The sequence below is a fragment of the Colobus angolensis genome, unplaced genomic scaffold (genome assembly GCF_000951035.1).
Source record: "Colobus angolensis palliatus isolate OR3802 unplaced genomic scaffold, Cang.pa_1.0 Scaffold97, whole genome shotgun sequence".
Classification (NCBI taxonomy): Eukaryota; Metazoa; Chordata; class Mammalia; order Primates; family Cercopithecidae; genus Colobus; species Colobus angolensis.
The window spans coordinates 2,551,671-2,565,608 of NW_012123709.1; the positions used below are offsets into that span (position 1 = coordinate 2,551,671).

Below are 13,938 nucleotides of genomic sequence, written 5' to 3' on the forward strand. Positions count from 1 at the left end.
CCCCTCCCCTCCCTTCATACCCCTGATAATCATTAGGCTTCAATAACTCTTTTTTTAATCTTCCTCAAAAAAAGGCGGGGAGGGCAGAGGGGCGGGGAAAGGATATGTCCTCTCGGAGTTTGAATTCATTCTGGGGTAAGCTTTGAATGGCTCTGGGAAATCCCAAAATAGATTCTACTGGCCTAGCTCAGAACATACCTAAATCCTTGAAGTGGTGCTGGCCCAGAAGTCACTGTGATTCTAGAAGCTAAGCTGTGCTGACCCCTAACCTTTCGACTGGGGCAACTAGGCAGAGTCAAAGGAAGAGAGATTTCAGTTGATCATCAGGAACAGAAAGAGTCCACAGGTGCACGCTGTCCTCACTGCAATCCTTGAAACTCCATATGTGATCCAAAGAATATTAGTTCTATATAAGAGAACTTGTCAACGTGTCAGATGCCAACAGACCCTCACTGGCCAATATGCTTTCCTGAGAAATGAAACCCTTATTCCACTTAGCCCCTAACCCTACCAACAGATACAGTCTTCACCTTCGTGCTAATAATAGAGACCACCTAGTTGCTGGGTCCATTTATTAAAATGACTGGTATTCTGGTGAGCGAATGGAGGCCCAGAGGGCTGCCTTGAACAAGGTCGACACAGCTGATTATAGTCAGAGCTGAGGCTAGGACTACATGCCTGTCTCGGTCGGTCACCACCAATTTTTTGAGCTCAGTTGTGTCTGGAAGGAGACCTGCAAACCAGGTTACAAAGGATAGTTTACATTTTCATTCATAATGTTGACATCCCTTCTGTTTTCACACAGCTCTTTGGCCAGTCAGTCAGGAAGCTCCCAGCTTCCATTTGGAAATAACTTCTCCAAGCATTAACTCTCCATTCTCTGCACCCCTCTGCCTGGGGAGTTCCCATTTGGCAGTGCCTCCCCTGTCAGGCGGAAGGACAGCAGTCAGAGCTGAGAGCAACTGAAAAAAGCCATTTATCACACAGGAAATCGGAGCTCTGCAGGGGTCAAACCGGCAGGCTGCCTGGTCAGGCCTGCAGGATGTCTGCTTGATGCCAGTGCTCTCATCAGTGGAGGCAGAAGTGAAAAATCAGTGCAGAACAAGGAATCCCAGCCAGTGTCCCCAGGGGTTCAGCAGTGTTCTGTTTGCAAGTAAAAACATCAGTTTCAACCTTCGTTTCTTTTGGCTGGCATGGTCCCTTCATAGAAGACTATTTCAGGGATGTTTGTTTTTCCTGTACAGTGCTGAACAATTTTACCAAACACAAGTTTTCTCTCCAACATGAGGTTGGAGGGAAATTTATCTCTGCTGTGAACTGAAAGGCATTTGATATCTTCTGTTTATTATAAAACTTTAGGGGTAGTGCGGATGTTACTGGGATAATTCTTTTAAAAAAAAAAAGCAAGTGGATTTAATGTTACATTTATAGTGGGAGGGGTATATTAAATGTATCCACTGGAATATGTTAATTGATGAATATTTTCAAAATATATGTATTCAATAAGTTGTAGCTACTTTCTTCTAGAACCAGTAAGAAGTTTGCTTTCTATCTCTCTCTTAAGGAGCGATTTTGGTCCTAATCATAGGCTTTCCACGCATCAGCAGCTATAGCACAGTAATATGGGGCTCAGTTAATTTGCAACTATTTTATTTGGGTTGTGACTTCTTCTCATCTATATATTTACTACTTAGGCAGAACTAAGGTGTACTGTAGTAACAACCCCCCACCCACCCACCTCCTGCACAATCTCAGTGGCTTAACTAAGCAAAAGTTTATTTGTCACTCACACTGCATGTCTAACATGGGTCAGCAGAGGCTGATCAGAGTTCCCCAGGAACCCAGATGATGGAGGCTTCATCTTGCCAGAAGTTTCCAAGATCTCTGCAGCAGTGGGAAGGCAACAAGGCAGACCATTCACTGGCTCTTACATCTTTCCCCCCAAAGTTACATCGCTTCCACTCAACATTCTGCTGGCTGAACTATGTCATATGGTCACACCTTCTTTCGTTTTTTTGTTTTTGTTTTTTTTTTTTTTGAGATGGAGTCTTGCTCATCACCCAGGCTGGAGTGCAGTGGCACGATCTCGGCTCACTGCAAGCTCCGCCTCCCAGATTCACGCCATTCTCCTGTCTCAGCCTCCCGAGTAGCGGGGACTACAGGCGCCTGCCAACGCGCCCGGCTAAATTTTTGTATTTTTAGCAGAGACAGGGTTTCACCGTCTTAGCCAGGATGGTCTCGATCTCCTGACCTTGTGATCCGCCCGCCTCAGCCTCCCAAAGTGCTGGGATTACAGGCGTGAGCCACCGCGCCCGGCCGGTCACACCTTCTTTCAAAGGGAAGAGTTGGAAGTAATTGGGGAAAAGCACCAAAGACTTCCATAGGAATGTTGAAAAAGAACAAAACAGACTGTGCCTCCCTCTTGGTTATACAATTTGAGCAGAGGGATTCTTTGTGACAGGGACACAATAGCTACAAACATCACTTAGACTAGATCTTCAGGGACATTTCCAGTTTTACACATGCTGTTTCATTGCCAACCGTAGTCAATGCTGTTGTCAAACTGGGTAACCATGGTCAGCGAACATATAGCTAACCACGTTTTATGTACTGCATTTGCCTCTGCTCAAGTTGGTGAGAAGGAAATACAAACAGGCTTGTATTAGCGTGAGGTTCATAACTACTCCACTAGCGCAACCTTACATATATGTAGCACTTTAAAAAGTTAAAGTTTTCACACATTATCTTCTTTGATCTTCATAACAATTCTGTGTCCTAGATAGGGCAGATTTTATGATCACATTTTTAAGGTAAGAAAACAGCTGGGGAAAGAGAGATTTGTTTTTGTCTGGGGAACTACCTTTTATTCCCTTAACCTTTGCAGCAATACTGATCTTTATTCTGTACTGTATTCTTTAGAATTTAGAACAGTCGGTAACAATATCTACTGAAAGACAGTATTTGGATTAACTCATGTGTCTACACATCCACTTATTCCTAATAACTTTCGACGCAGAGAGATCACGCTGTGGGTAGAATAAGAAAGATTTTCCTCCCATCATGCTTGTTGGCAGGTGGCCAAGATGCAGTAGAAAAGGGCCAGGAGCTCCTCTGTTCCATGGCAGTTCCCAGCCATCAACTGAGCAGACCTGACTTGTCCCTTAAATCTTCTGGAATACCAGAGTACAGTAGTGATCGTTTTTTTTTTTTTTTTTTCTTTTTTCTTTTCCTGCAGTTCTCTGATTATCAGAATTACCTTGTAAATAGCTGTGTGAAGGAAAACCCCACCATGGAGAGATCTATTGCTCTGTGCAACGGTATCTCCCAGTGGGTACAACTGATGGTTCTCAGCCGCCCCACCCCGCAGCTCCGAGCAGAAGTCTTCATCAAGTTCATCCAGGTGGCTCAGGTGAATAACTGGTTTGAGACTTTTGGCTTGGGCTATGAGGTACACCTTCTATCCCCTTTTCCTCCAGCTTAGCCTGTTAGAGCTGTTTATTTCCCTCCTGAACCGTGGTGGGGGGTGGGGAGGTTTGTGTGCCTTCAACCCGATCTAGATATGGTGATTTGTCTATTCTTCCATACAAGGACAGTGTGGAGGGGAGGGGGCCATACAGGCCATATCAGGGGTCAGGATCCAGTTTTGGATCTGTTTAGATCTTTAACATTTTTTGAAAGATGCTTACCAGCCTACATTATTTTCCCGAGTGTGGCCCACATGGCAAAGGAAAGGGCAGTTCTAAGATTTACTGGAGCTGGACCAGCCTGAATTGTCTTAGGTCTCTGAGCCCATGCCGTGCTGAATGGCTGCATTTAATGTTTGAGGGGCATTTTATAAGAGGAAAACAGGTACTATGAACCCATATTGGAAGTTCCCCAGAGATTCTAGCTTCTCTGTCCCAGTTACTGTCCCACATAGGCACTGGCATTGCATGGGAAAATAAGGCAAAGTCCTTACCCTCAAAAATAAAAGTCTGGTAAATTTGGAATAAATAAAAGATTATACTTAATAATATCTTTCTTCAACTCTGGATGGTCTAGATCAGTGTTTCTCGAAGTCAACAGCCCTGATCTTGGATCACCTGCTCTGGTATTAACTAAAGGTATATTAAAAGTACAGATCTCCAAGCCTAACCCCAGATCCAGGTAATCAGAATGTCTGGTTTGATCCAGAAACCACTGTGTTAAACCAATACTTTAGGTGATTCTAAGAAAGCACTGATCTAGAAGGTGGTCCACAGATCAGCTACAACAAAAGGAGAGAGATGTAACACCTCCCAGATTTGGAATCCACCAGTCCGAATTAAGCAGAAGGGGAGACATGGACAGGGAATTGCAATGCTTCATAACTAGTCATAACCAGTGTAAGGGAGACTCATGGCACAGAGACAAGAGGCAGCCTCTAAGCTCCCCATGTAACTGACATGTACAGTGACTCTGCTGTCATCTGTCTTCTGTGTCACAGAAGCTCCACCAACTACAGAACTTCAATACACTGATGGCTGTGATAGGTGGGCTGTGTCACAGCTCAATCTCGAGGCTCAAGGAGACAAGTTCGCATGTCCCACATGAAATCAATAAGGTCAGTGCTACTGTCTTCTCTGGGACCCTTAGCAGCCTTCTCAGGACGTGTGCCAACATTTTCTCCTTGGGGGGACAGCCCAGAGAGCATTTCCAAACCACACCATCCCTTGTCAACCAGGCTAAGCGGCAGGGAGTCAAACCTTAAGGAAATCCAAAGGATGGAGAAGTCACATTTTTTTAGAGTAACTGTGATTTTTGTCTGGCCTCAGACAGTGTCACTGCAAACGTTCCTGCTGGACCAGTTGAAACAATGTGTGCCTGTTCCCATGTGCATAGGCCACTGAATATTCAGTTACCATCTTTGACAGATTCCCTCGCTGCAGCTCTTTGCTCTAAAATGTGTTCTCAAAGAGAATTGTGGTTCGGTTGACCATAGGTCAGTTTGCACATTGAGTGTAGTTATATAGTGATATGTTAAAAACCTAGCTATCCAGAACCCTTAGAGAATGACATTCTGGATAGTTGCATTTTACCAGATAATTGGATATGAGTTCTTCAGATACCATTTTGTAATATATAATGTTTTATTAATGAATATTTTTCTTAAATGTCCTGTGCATTTTCCTACATTATTAGATTTTACAGAATATACTTTAATCTTTTATGACATAGGGCTGTTTTGCTTGTTTCTCTTTTTTCAGAAACAGGGTCTTGCTCTGTCACCCAGGCTGGAGCATAGGCTGGCATGATCGTAGCTCACTTTAATCTCAAACTCCTAGGCTCAAGCGATCCTCCCACCTCAGCTTATCCAAGTAGCTAGGACTATAGGTGCACACCATTATGCCCAGCTATTTTTTTAAATTTTTGTAGAGATAAGGTCTCCCTATGTTGGCCAGGCTCGTCTCCAACTCTTGACCTCAAGCGATCCTCCCATCTCAGCCTCCTAAAGTATTGGGATTACAGGCATGAGGCACTGAGCCCAGCTGGAGCTGCTGTTATAAAATATAAACCACTATGAGATACTGAGGATATAAATGTATGGCATGGGTTAGATAATGTCTGCTCTTTGAGTACTTTCATCTCATGTAAGAGGACCTTACTGTACTCAAGCCCCGATCTTTCCAAACTGGCATGAAGAGGAACTCTCTTTTTAGGGAGAGATACCGGAGCTCATTGCCCTATTTGTTTTTCCCAGGTGTTCAGCTCCCTTTTGGGGAGTCTTTTATCTGTTATCAGTGCTGGGCCTCTGGGGAGGCCCCCCACTTCCCAGTGGTCTGATCAAAAGGGCATCATCTTTAGTCACTTCTTCATTCCTTAACAGTTCTGCTGAAACCAGGCGCAGCAGTTGAAAAGGTTGCCCGCATCTCAGGTGACAGAGAAACAGTCACAGAGACTAAGAAGCCTTCGAGTCGGTTTAGCTTACAGGAGAGCGCTTGCTGCTCCTCCGCGTGCTGTCCCCCACAGCAGTGCTTCCTGTAGTAGCTGCTTGACCCTCAGGGTGGTCTGCATAGTGAGTTAGTAAGTCCAGGGTTGAAGCAAAAGTCCCCAAGTTGTTGATTTCACCTTCGGAGGGGAATAAAAATATCTCTAATATTTTTGCTGTTGTGGGGGAGCCCCTTCCATGCCTAGGGCTCACCTGCACCGTTGGTAGAGGTTTATGAGGAGGAAGCTCTCTTGCCATCTCCCAGTGATTTGAAGGGGTCTGACCCCAAGAACTCCAAGCTCTTCATTGTGGAGAAATGGTATTTTGTAGGCCACAATTTTATTAAGTTTGGGCACTGTGTCTAAAAGGGTTACAGTAGTCCCCCCTTATCTGAGGTTTTGTCTTCCGTAGTTTCAGTTACCTGAGGTCAACTGCAGTCCAAAAAAAATTTAATGGAAAATCCCAGAAATAAACAATTCATAAGTTTTATTTTATTGATTGATTGACTGATTGAGACAGTCTCATTCTGTTGCCCAGGCTGGAGTGCAGTGGCGCAGTCTCGGCTCACTGCAGTCTCCACCTTCCAAGTTCAAGCAATCCTCCTGCCTCAGCCTCCCAAGTAGCTAGGACTACAGGTGTGTGCCACCACGCTCTGCTAATTTTGTGTTTTTAGTAGAGACAGAGTTTCACCATGTTAGCCAGGCTGGTCTTGAACTTTGGACCTCAGGTGATCCGTCTACCTCGGTCTCCCAAAGTTCTGGGATTACGGGCATGAACCACCACGCCTGGCCAATTCATAAGTTTAAAAGTGCATGCTGTGCTGAGTAGCATGATGAAATCTTAAGCCATCCCAACTCCATCCTTTCTGTGACTCCTTCGTATCAGTCACTAAGTAGCCATCTTGGTCATCAGATTGACTGTCATGGTATTGCAGCACTTGTGTTCAAGTAACTCTCACTTTATTTAATAATGGCCCCACAGTGCAAGAGTAATGATGTTGGCAATTTGGATATACCAGAGAGCAGCCCTAAAGTGTTTCCTCTGAGTTCTTTACTTAATAAGGAAAGAAAAAAATCATATGCTGAGGTTGCTAAGATCTAAGAAAGAAGGAATTTCATCTTTGAAATTGTGAAAAAGGAAAGAAGTTCATTCTAGTTTCTCTTTTGCACTTCAAACTGCAAAAGTTATGGCCACAGTGCATGATGGGAATGGCATTACATTTGTGGGTGGAAAACATGAACAGAAATGTGTTCCACTTGACAGCAATCGGGTTTGTTACTATGCACTGTTTCAGGCATCAATTAGGCATCTTGGACTGTATCCCCCTAAGGATACGAGAGGACTCCTTATGTTGTATGATAACATGATTGGCAGACCGGCACTTCATGTCTTTGCTTCTGAGAAAGCTGGTTATCACTCGTGGGGAATGGATTCTGTGAACTGCTTGCTGACTTGAATGACATGTGATTGAAAAGAAAACCAGATCTGGCTGCTCCCTTTCTGTGCTGGTGGGCAGCCATTCCCACTTCCAGGGTTGAAGCAGGGTGTAACCTCTAGTGTCCTCTCTCCTGTCCTTTGCTCGGAATTGATCTGGTCTATTCAGTTTTTTAGTTCAAGGTTTTAGTCTGTGAATGGAATATCACTTGCTTTCTAGTCATAGGCCCATTCTGAGAATCCTGAAAGGCCCACCGAGCACCTCCTAGAGAATAACACACAATAGACTACTGAAGCTCCACTCTTAAAACACATGCTCTTCCCCGTGCCAGCGACATTTCCTGACATCACATTTCAGCTGTTAATCAATGCAGTGTCTCTGGAAGCATTAAGAAGACACCAAGGAAAGGCATCACATGGCTTGGGGACAGGAGTTAGAGGGATAGTGTTCACTATATATTCTTGCACCTTTTAAATTTTTGTATCGGTCCTTATTTTTGAAAAGAAAGACATTTTAAAATAAAAATGATAAAACCCCCATTTATAATGTAATATAAGTAATATAATAGATTCAATCATGTGTTTGTAAATATATTCTGTGATATTTGACATAGCTGAGGTTTTAATTGGGGAGTCATAATGTGTACCGTTTACATGAATTACCCCCTGCTCAACAAATTCTGGATGGGATGAGACCACCGCAGGCGATGCAAATACGCAAGGTGGTCATTACAGAAAATACACACTAGCTGGCGGGTACTGTGATTGGTCTGTTCTGCTTTGTAGGTTCTCGGTGAGATGACTGAGCTGCTGTCCTCCTCCAGAAACTATGACAATTATCGGCGAGCCTATGGAGAGTGCACTGACTTCAAGATCCCCATTCTGGGTGTGCATCTCAAGGACCTCATCTCCCTGTATGAAGCCATGCCTGACTACCTGGAGGACGGGAAAGTGAACGTCCACAAGCTACTGGCCCTGTATAATCATATCAGTGAATTGGTCCAGCTGCAAGAGGTGGCCCCACCCTTGGAGGCCAACAAGGACTTGGTACACTTGCTGACGGTGAGGTTCACACAGGAGAACAATTACTAAGCACCTTCTCCGTGCCAGGTGCCATTCTATACACCTTACCAAATATTAGCTATTAATCCTCACTCTATGAAGCAGATACTATTATTCTCTCCAACATATAGATAGGGATACTAAGGCACAAAGATATACCTTGCCAGAAGACCACACATTATTAAGTAGCAGAGGCTTGATTCAGACCCAGGTGGTGGGACTCTAGAGGCTGTGTCCTTCAGACTTCTAGGACTGTTTCACTGCCCCTGCAAAAGCAGTCCTAAGCTCTCTGGGAGGAGCTGATGGCAAATGAGGACACAAGTCTTCGTAAAAGATGAAGAGAATGAATGTGCTCTCATAAAAAGGGCAGGCAGTAAGTGAAAAAAACAAAAAACACCCAGAGTTATTATTTGGTTCCTGGCTTAGATCTTTGCTTTTGGAGATATTCCAGTGAAGGGTAGATGAACACTTGTCAGTGGTGTGGGAGACCAGGATTTGCATCCTGAGTATGGGGTGAGATCAGATGAACTCCCTTCCAGACCTGCAGTTCTGTAGGTCACCAGCTGGGTGACTATGGACATAGAACCCTCCAAGATTCCTCTCCTCAGAGGGATTAGTCTCTGCGATGACTTCTAACTTCTCTTCCAGTTATACAGTTTTTAACCTGCTGTTTTGGGGGAGTAGAATAATGATCATGTGACCTCTTTCTGCCTCACAGCAGCACTGTGATAGAACCCTGGGCTTCACATCAGCTGGTGTGTGATCCTAGCCCTTTCACTTATTAGCCAGGTGACCTTGGCAAGTCTGTGCCTCACACATCATTTGTAAAAACATCCACTGAATCTTAACATTCTTTGGATTATAAATCTTGTGATGAAAGCTGTGAACCTTCTTCCCAGAAAAATGTACATAAGCCATATATATATATATTTATTTATTTATTTATTATTTTTTTTGAGACAGAGTCTCGCTCTGTTGCCCAGGCTGGAGTGCAGCGGCGCCATCTCAGCTCACTGCAAGCTCTGTCTCCCAGGTTCCCGCCATTCTCCTGCCTCAGCCTCCCGAGTAGCTGGGACTACAGGTGCCTGCCACCACGCCTGGCTAATTTTTTGTATTTTTAGTAGATATGGGGTTTCACCGTGTTGGCCAGGATGGTCTCGATCTCTTGACCTCATGATCCATCCACCTTGGCCTCCCAAAGTGCTGGAATTATAGGCGTGAGTCACTGTGCCCGGCCCATAAGCCATGTATTTTTAAATATGCATGTAATTTCAAGTTCTGAACTCCTTGAAGCCTATCCATAGACTCAAGGTTAAGAATAAGATTATTCCTAAGGACTTTTCTAAAATTTTATAGTTCTAATATATATATGAAACTCATTAACTCTTTTTCTTTTCGGGGACAAGGTCTGGCTCTATCAACTAGACTGGAGTGCAATGGTGCAATCTCAGCTCACTGCAACCTCTGCCTTCCAGGTCCAAGCCATCCTCCCACCTCAGCCTCCTGAGTAGCTGGGACCACAGGCACACGCCACCACGCCCGGCTAACTTTTGTATTTTTTGTAGAGACAGGGTTTTGCCATGTTGCCCAGGCTGGTCTCAAACTCCTGAGCTACAGCAGTCCACCTGCCTTGGCCTCCCAAAATGCTGGGAATACAAGCATGAGCCACCATGCACCCAGACTCATTAACTCTTAATAGCAATTAATGTCTTACCATTTAAACTGAATTTTATTGTTGGACTCAAATTTGATAGTCTCAGACCATACACACCATCCTTTTAAATCATCTTTCTGCTCTGAGAGAGAACAAGTGATGTACTGGTCATCTGCCCAGACAAGGCCTTTGGCCTAAGCTCTATATAGAGGCTTAGATTTAAATCATAGTTAAAAAGAGAGCATCCTGAGATATGTCCAAAATTTAAAATCATTTTAACGAGAAAGAAGTAATGCTTGCCCTGTTGCAGTAGTAGGTGTTATACCTGTTTTGTGAATTTTAGAAACAAACTGTTTAGAGCCTAAAAGAGTAAACTGGCAAGGATGATCCAAGAAAGAACCATCAGCCGTGGGAGAGGCAAACAGCAACTTAGCAATGAACCCTGTTCTGCTTTGATCCGCAGCTATCCCTGGATCTCTACTACACTGAGGATGAAATCTACGAGCTTTCCTATGCCCGGGAACCAAGGAACCACAGAGCCCCAGTGAGTTTTTCATGTTAAGACTCCACATGTAACAGGTGCTTTACAAGCTTCTCCTCGAATTCATTCATCCTCAGGAACAGACTTTCGGTTCAGTTTAATAAGTATACCATTTTTCTTAAGTGCTCAACCTTATGCTAGGAACAGAGACAACTTTTCAACATATGTCCGAGGAATAGTTCCTGTCCATTAAAAAGCTGTGATGTAGTTGAAGACATAAGCCTAATGTGTGAGCAGTGAATAACTAGTGAACAGTAAATAACTGTATCATCAGAACGCCAGGTGTGGTGGAATCAGTCAGTGGTTTACAAAGTAGAGAAGGAAGATACTACTGTGCACCAGAGTGACATCCCCCTCCCATTAAGAAGCGTCCCCACATAAATTTCTCTTCTGATTCATTGATGATAATGAGAGTAATATGCATACTAATCAGAAGCTAAATTTCTGAAGATTTCCAGGTTGGTAGATAGAAAAGCCCCATTTTCCTGTAATGTTCTGGGTGAAAAGAACAGTCTGCTGAGTCTTTTGACCTCCTATGCTGAGAAGTCCTCAAAATAGTACACAGTCCTGGCACTGCCCGCAGTAGGAACTTCACAGGTTATCTGCCCTGCCCTCCCACAGGCAAGTAAAATCATTTCAGTCTCCTGGGAAATTTCCAAACCCTAAAACAAGTGGTACTCAAGGGAAGAGAGTTACCCACACTTAAGAAATCCAGCTCATGTATTGGGGTGGCTAAACTGCACTCCTCCACATAGAAAGATCAAGTTCTAGCATTCTATTGTAATGAAAGATTCGACTGAAAATATTTGGTAGATTCCATTTTCAGGTTAGAGGCATTTCAACGGAAAGGGTACATTCTGTTTTTTCAAAGAGATTTTAATTTGGGCCAAGTTTCAAATACAGTCATGCACCACATAATGACATTTTGGTCAGTGACAGACCTCATATATGACAGTGGTCCCTTAAGATTATAATGGAGCAGAAAAATTACTATTGCCTAGTGACAGAACCATTGTGACACTGTAGCACAACACATTACTCACTGTGTCTGTGATTATACTGGTGTAAACAAACCTACTGAGCTGTAAAAAGTCTAGGTCATACACTTATGTACAGTACCTGATACTTGATAATAAATATCACTGGTTTATGCACTTACTATACAATACTTTTTATCATTATTTTAGAGTGCATTCCTTCTACTTAGAAAAGTTAAGTGTAAAACAGCCTCAGGCAGGTCCTTCAGAAGGTGATAGCTCCAAGCATGTTACTGCCCCTAAAGACCTTCCAATGGGACAAGATGTGGAGTGGAAGACAGTGATATTGATGATCTTGACTCTGTATAGACATAGGCCAGTGTGTTTAATTGTTTGTACCTTAGTTTATAACAAAAAAAAAAGTTTTAAAAAATTAAACATTTTTAAAATAGAAAAAAGTTTGTAGAATATGGCTACAAAGGAAATAACTTGTATAGCTATACAATGTGTGTTTTAAGCTAAGTGTCATAACAAAAGAGTAAAAGTTAAAGAAAAAGTAAAAGCTTTTACAGTAAAATAAGGTAATTTATCATTGAAGAAAAAAATTTAAGAAACTTAAGTGTAGTCTAAGCGTACAGTGTTTATAAAGTATATAGGAGAATAAAGTAATGTTAGGCCTCCACATCCACTCACCACTCACGACTTGCCAGAGTAATTTCTAGTCTTGAAAGCTCTATTCATGGTTAAGTGCCCTATACAGGTGTATATACCATATACCAAGTGCCCTATACCATTAAAAAAAATTTCTATACCATATTTTTACCTTTTCTATGTTTAGATATGTTAAGATACACAAATACCATTGTTACAATTGCCTGCAGTATTGAGCATAATAACCTGCTGTATAGGTTTGTAGCCTAGGAGCAGTAGGCTATACCGTATAGCCTAGGTGTGTAGCAGGCGATACCATCTAGCTTTGTGTAAGTACACACTGTGGTGCTCACACAATGACAAAATCACCTAATGACACATTTCTCAGAATATATCCCAGTCATTAAGTGATGCATGACTGTATTTAGAAAAGAGCTTGTCCAGGCTTCAGATTATTCTTCTTGTGTCTTCCTGCCTTTTAGCTAGGCTTTTCCTTATTCACATTTCTATTGCAGAGTGACTGGAGAATAGAGAGGAAGCATAAATGATCCACTTTACTCTTTGTTGATAGCTCTGACAAAAGGTTTAATGGAGAGGGAATTGCAACTCAGGCAGATTGAGAATTTCAAATGATCTGTAGCTGCAGATAATGTATGTGAAGAGCACTCTGGGAACTGTAAAGCACAATACCTTGTTAGCCAAAATTACTAGTAGATTTCAATTGCCTGTGGGTTCTCTGCTCCTTGCCACTGAACATAATTGAATATTGTCCATAAATGTAACTGTCAGGTAGTGGGAAAAGAAGGAGCTACAGGTTATAATACTGCATTGTAGTCATGAGGATTTCTCTAAATATCTCATTTTAGCCACTAACACCTTCAAAGCCACCAGTAGTAGTGGACTGGGCTTCTGGAGTATCTCCCAAACCTGATCCAAAGACCATTAGCAAACACGTCCAGAGGATGGTGGATGTAAGTACAGCGGTGTTGCAGCACACAAAAGCAAGGCACTGCCTGGCTCAGTTTTGTATGTGGGGCAGAGGGGAGAGAAGAGCACAATGGTGGAAATATGAAGGCAAGAAACTTGAAAGGAACCACTTACTTCTCTTACTGTGGCTTTAGAACAATTCAGAAGTTACATTTTGACAGCACACACTGGCCTCATATGAAGGCAGTTGTGCCTCCCCTTAAAGACCTAGCAGAAGAGCATATGTTTAAAGGTTGTCAGTTGATTTAGGAGTACAGAAGTAATGGGATACATTTGAGTATAGTAAAGGATAATGCAGTAAACCTAAAACTAAAAAATTTTGTACTGCTTGATTCAATTCTCTGTGCTAATTGCTGAGGAAGGGGTATACAATCTCATACTTCTGCATTTACCCTCGTGGACAACTCCCGTGTAACAACAGAAAACTAAGGGCATAACAGTGAGAAACAAGAGGATTAAGAGGGGGACAGTGCACTTCCAACTGGGCTGTTTGTAGAAGCTTCTCAAAGAAGATGCAACTGGAGATGAGTGATGAAAAAAAGGGTAGAGTGAAGGGAGAACATCCTCTGTGTAGTGAACTAGGAGTAGCCAGCATGACAGTATAATTGGTGTGCTAATGATTTAAAGTACATGGCCACCCTCCAGATGCTGCTACCAGCAAAGGCCTGAGATGTGACCTGCCACA

At 42.9% G+C, this 13,938-nt stretch overlaps 1 protein-coding gene across 1 annotated transcript in view; it reads left to right on the forward strand.

Annotated features, from left to right (window-relative positions):
• RASGRP1 (RAS guanyl releasing protein 1 (calcium and DAG-regulated)) overlaps window positions 1-13,938 on the forward strand; it is a 78,149-nt gene that overhangs the window by 50,097 nt on the left and 14,114 nt on the right. Inside the window, exons 7-11 of the mRNA XM_011932651.1 lie at window positions 3,236-3,409; window positions 4,466-4,582; window positions 8,168-8,443; window positions 10,561-10,641; window positions 13,133-13,237. Coding sequence (XP_011788041.1) covers window positions 3,236-3,409; window positions 4,466-4,582; window positions 8,168-8,443; window positions 10,561-10,641; window positions 13,133-13,237 — 753 coding nt within the window. The remainder of the gene's footprint in view (window positions 1-3,235; window positions 3,410-4,465; window positions 4,583-8,167; window positions 8,444-10,560; window positions 10,642-13,132; window positions 13,238-13,938) is intronic.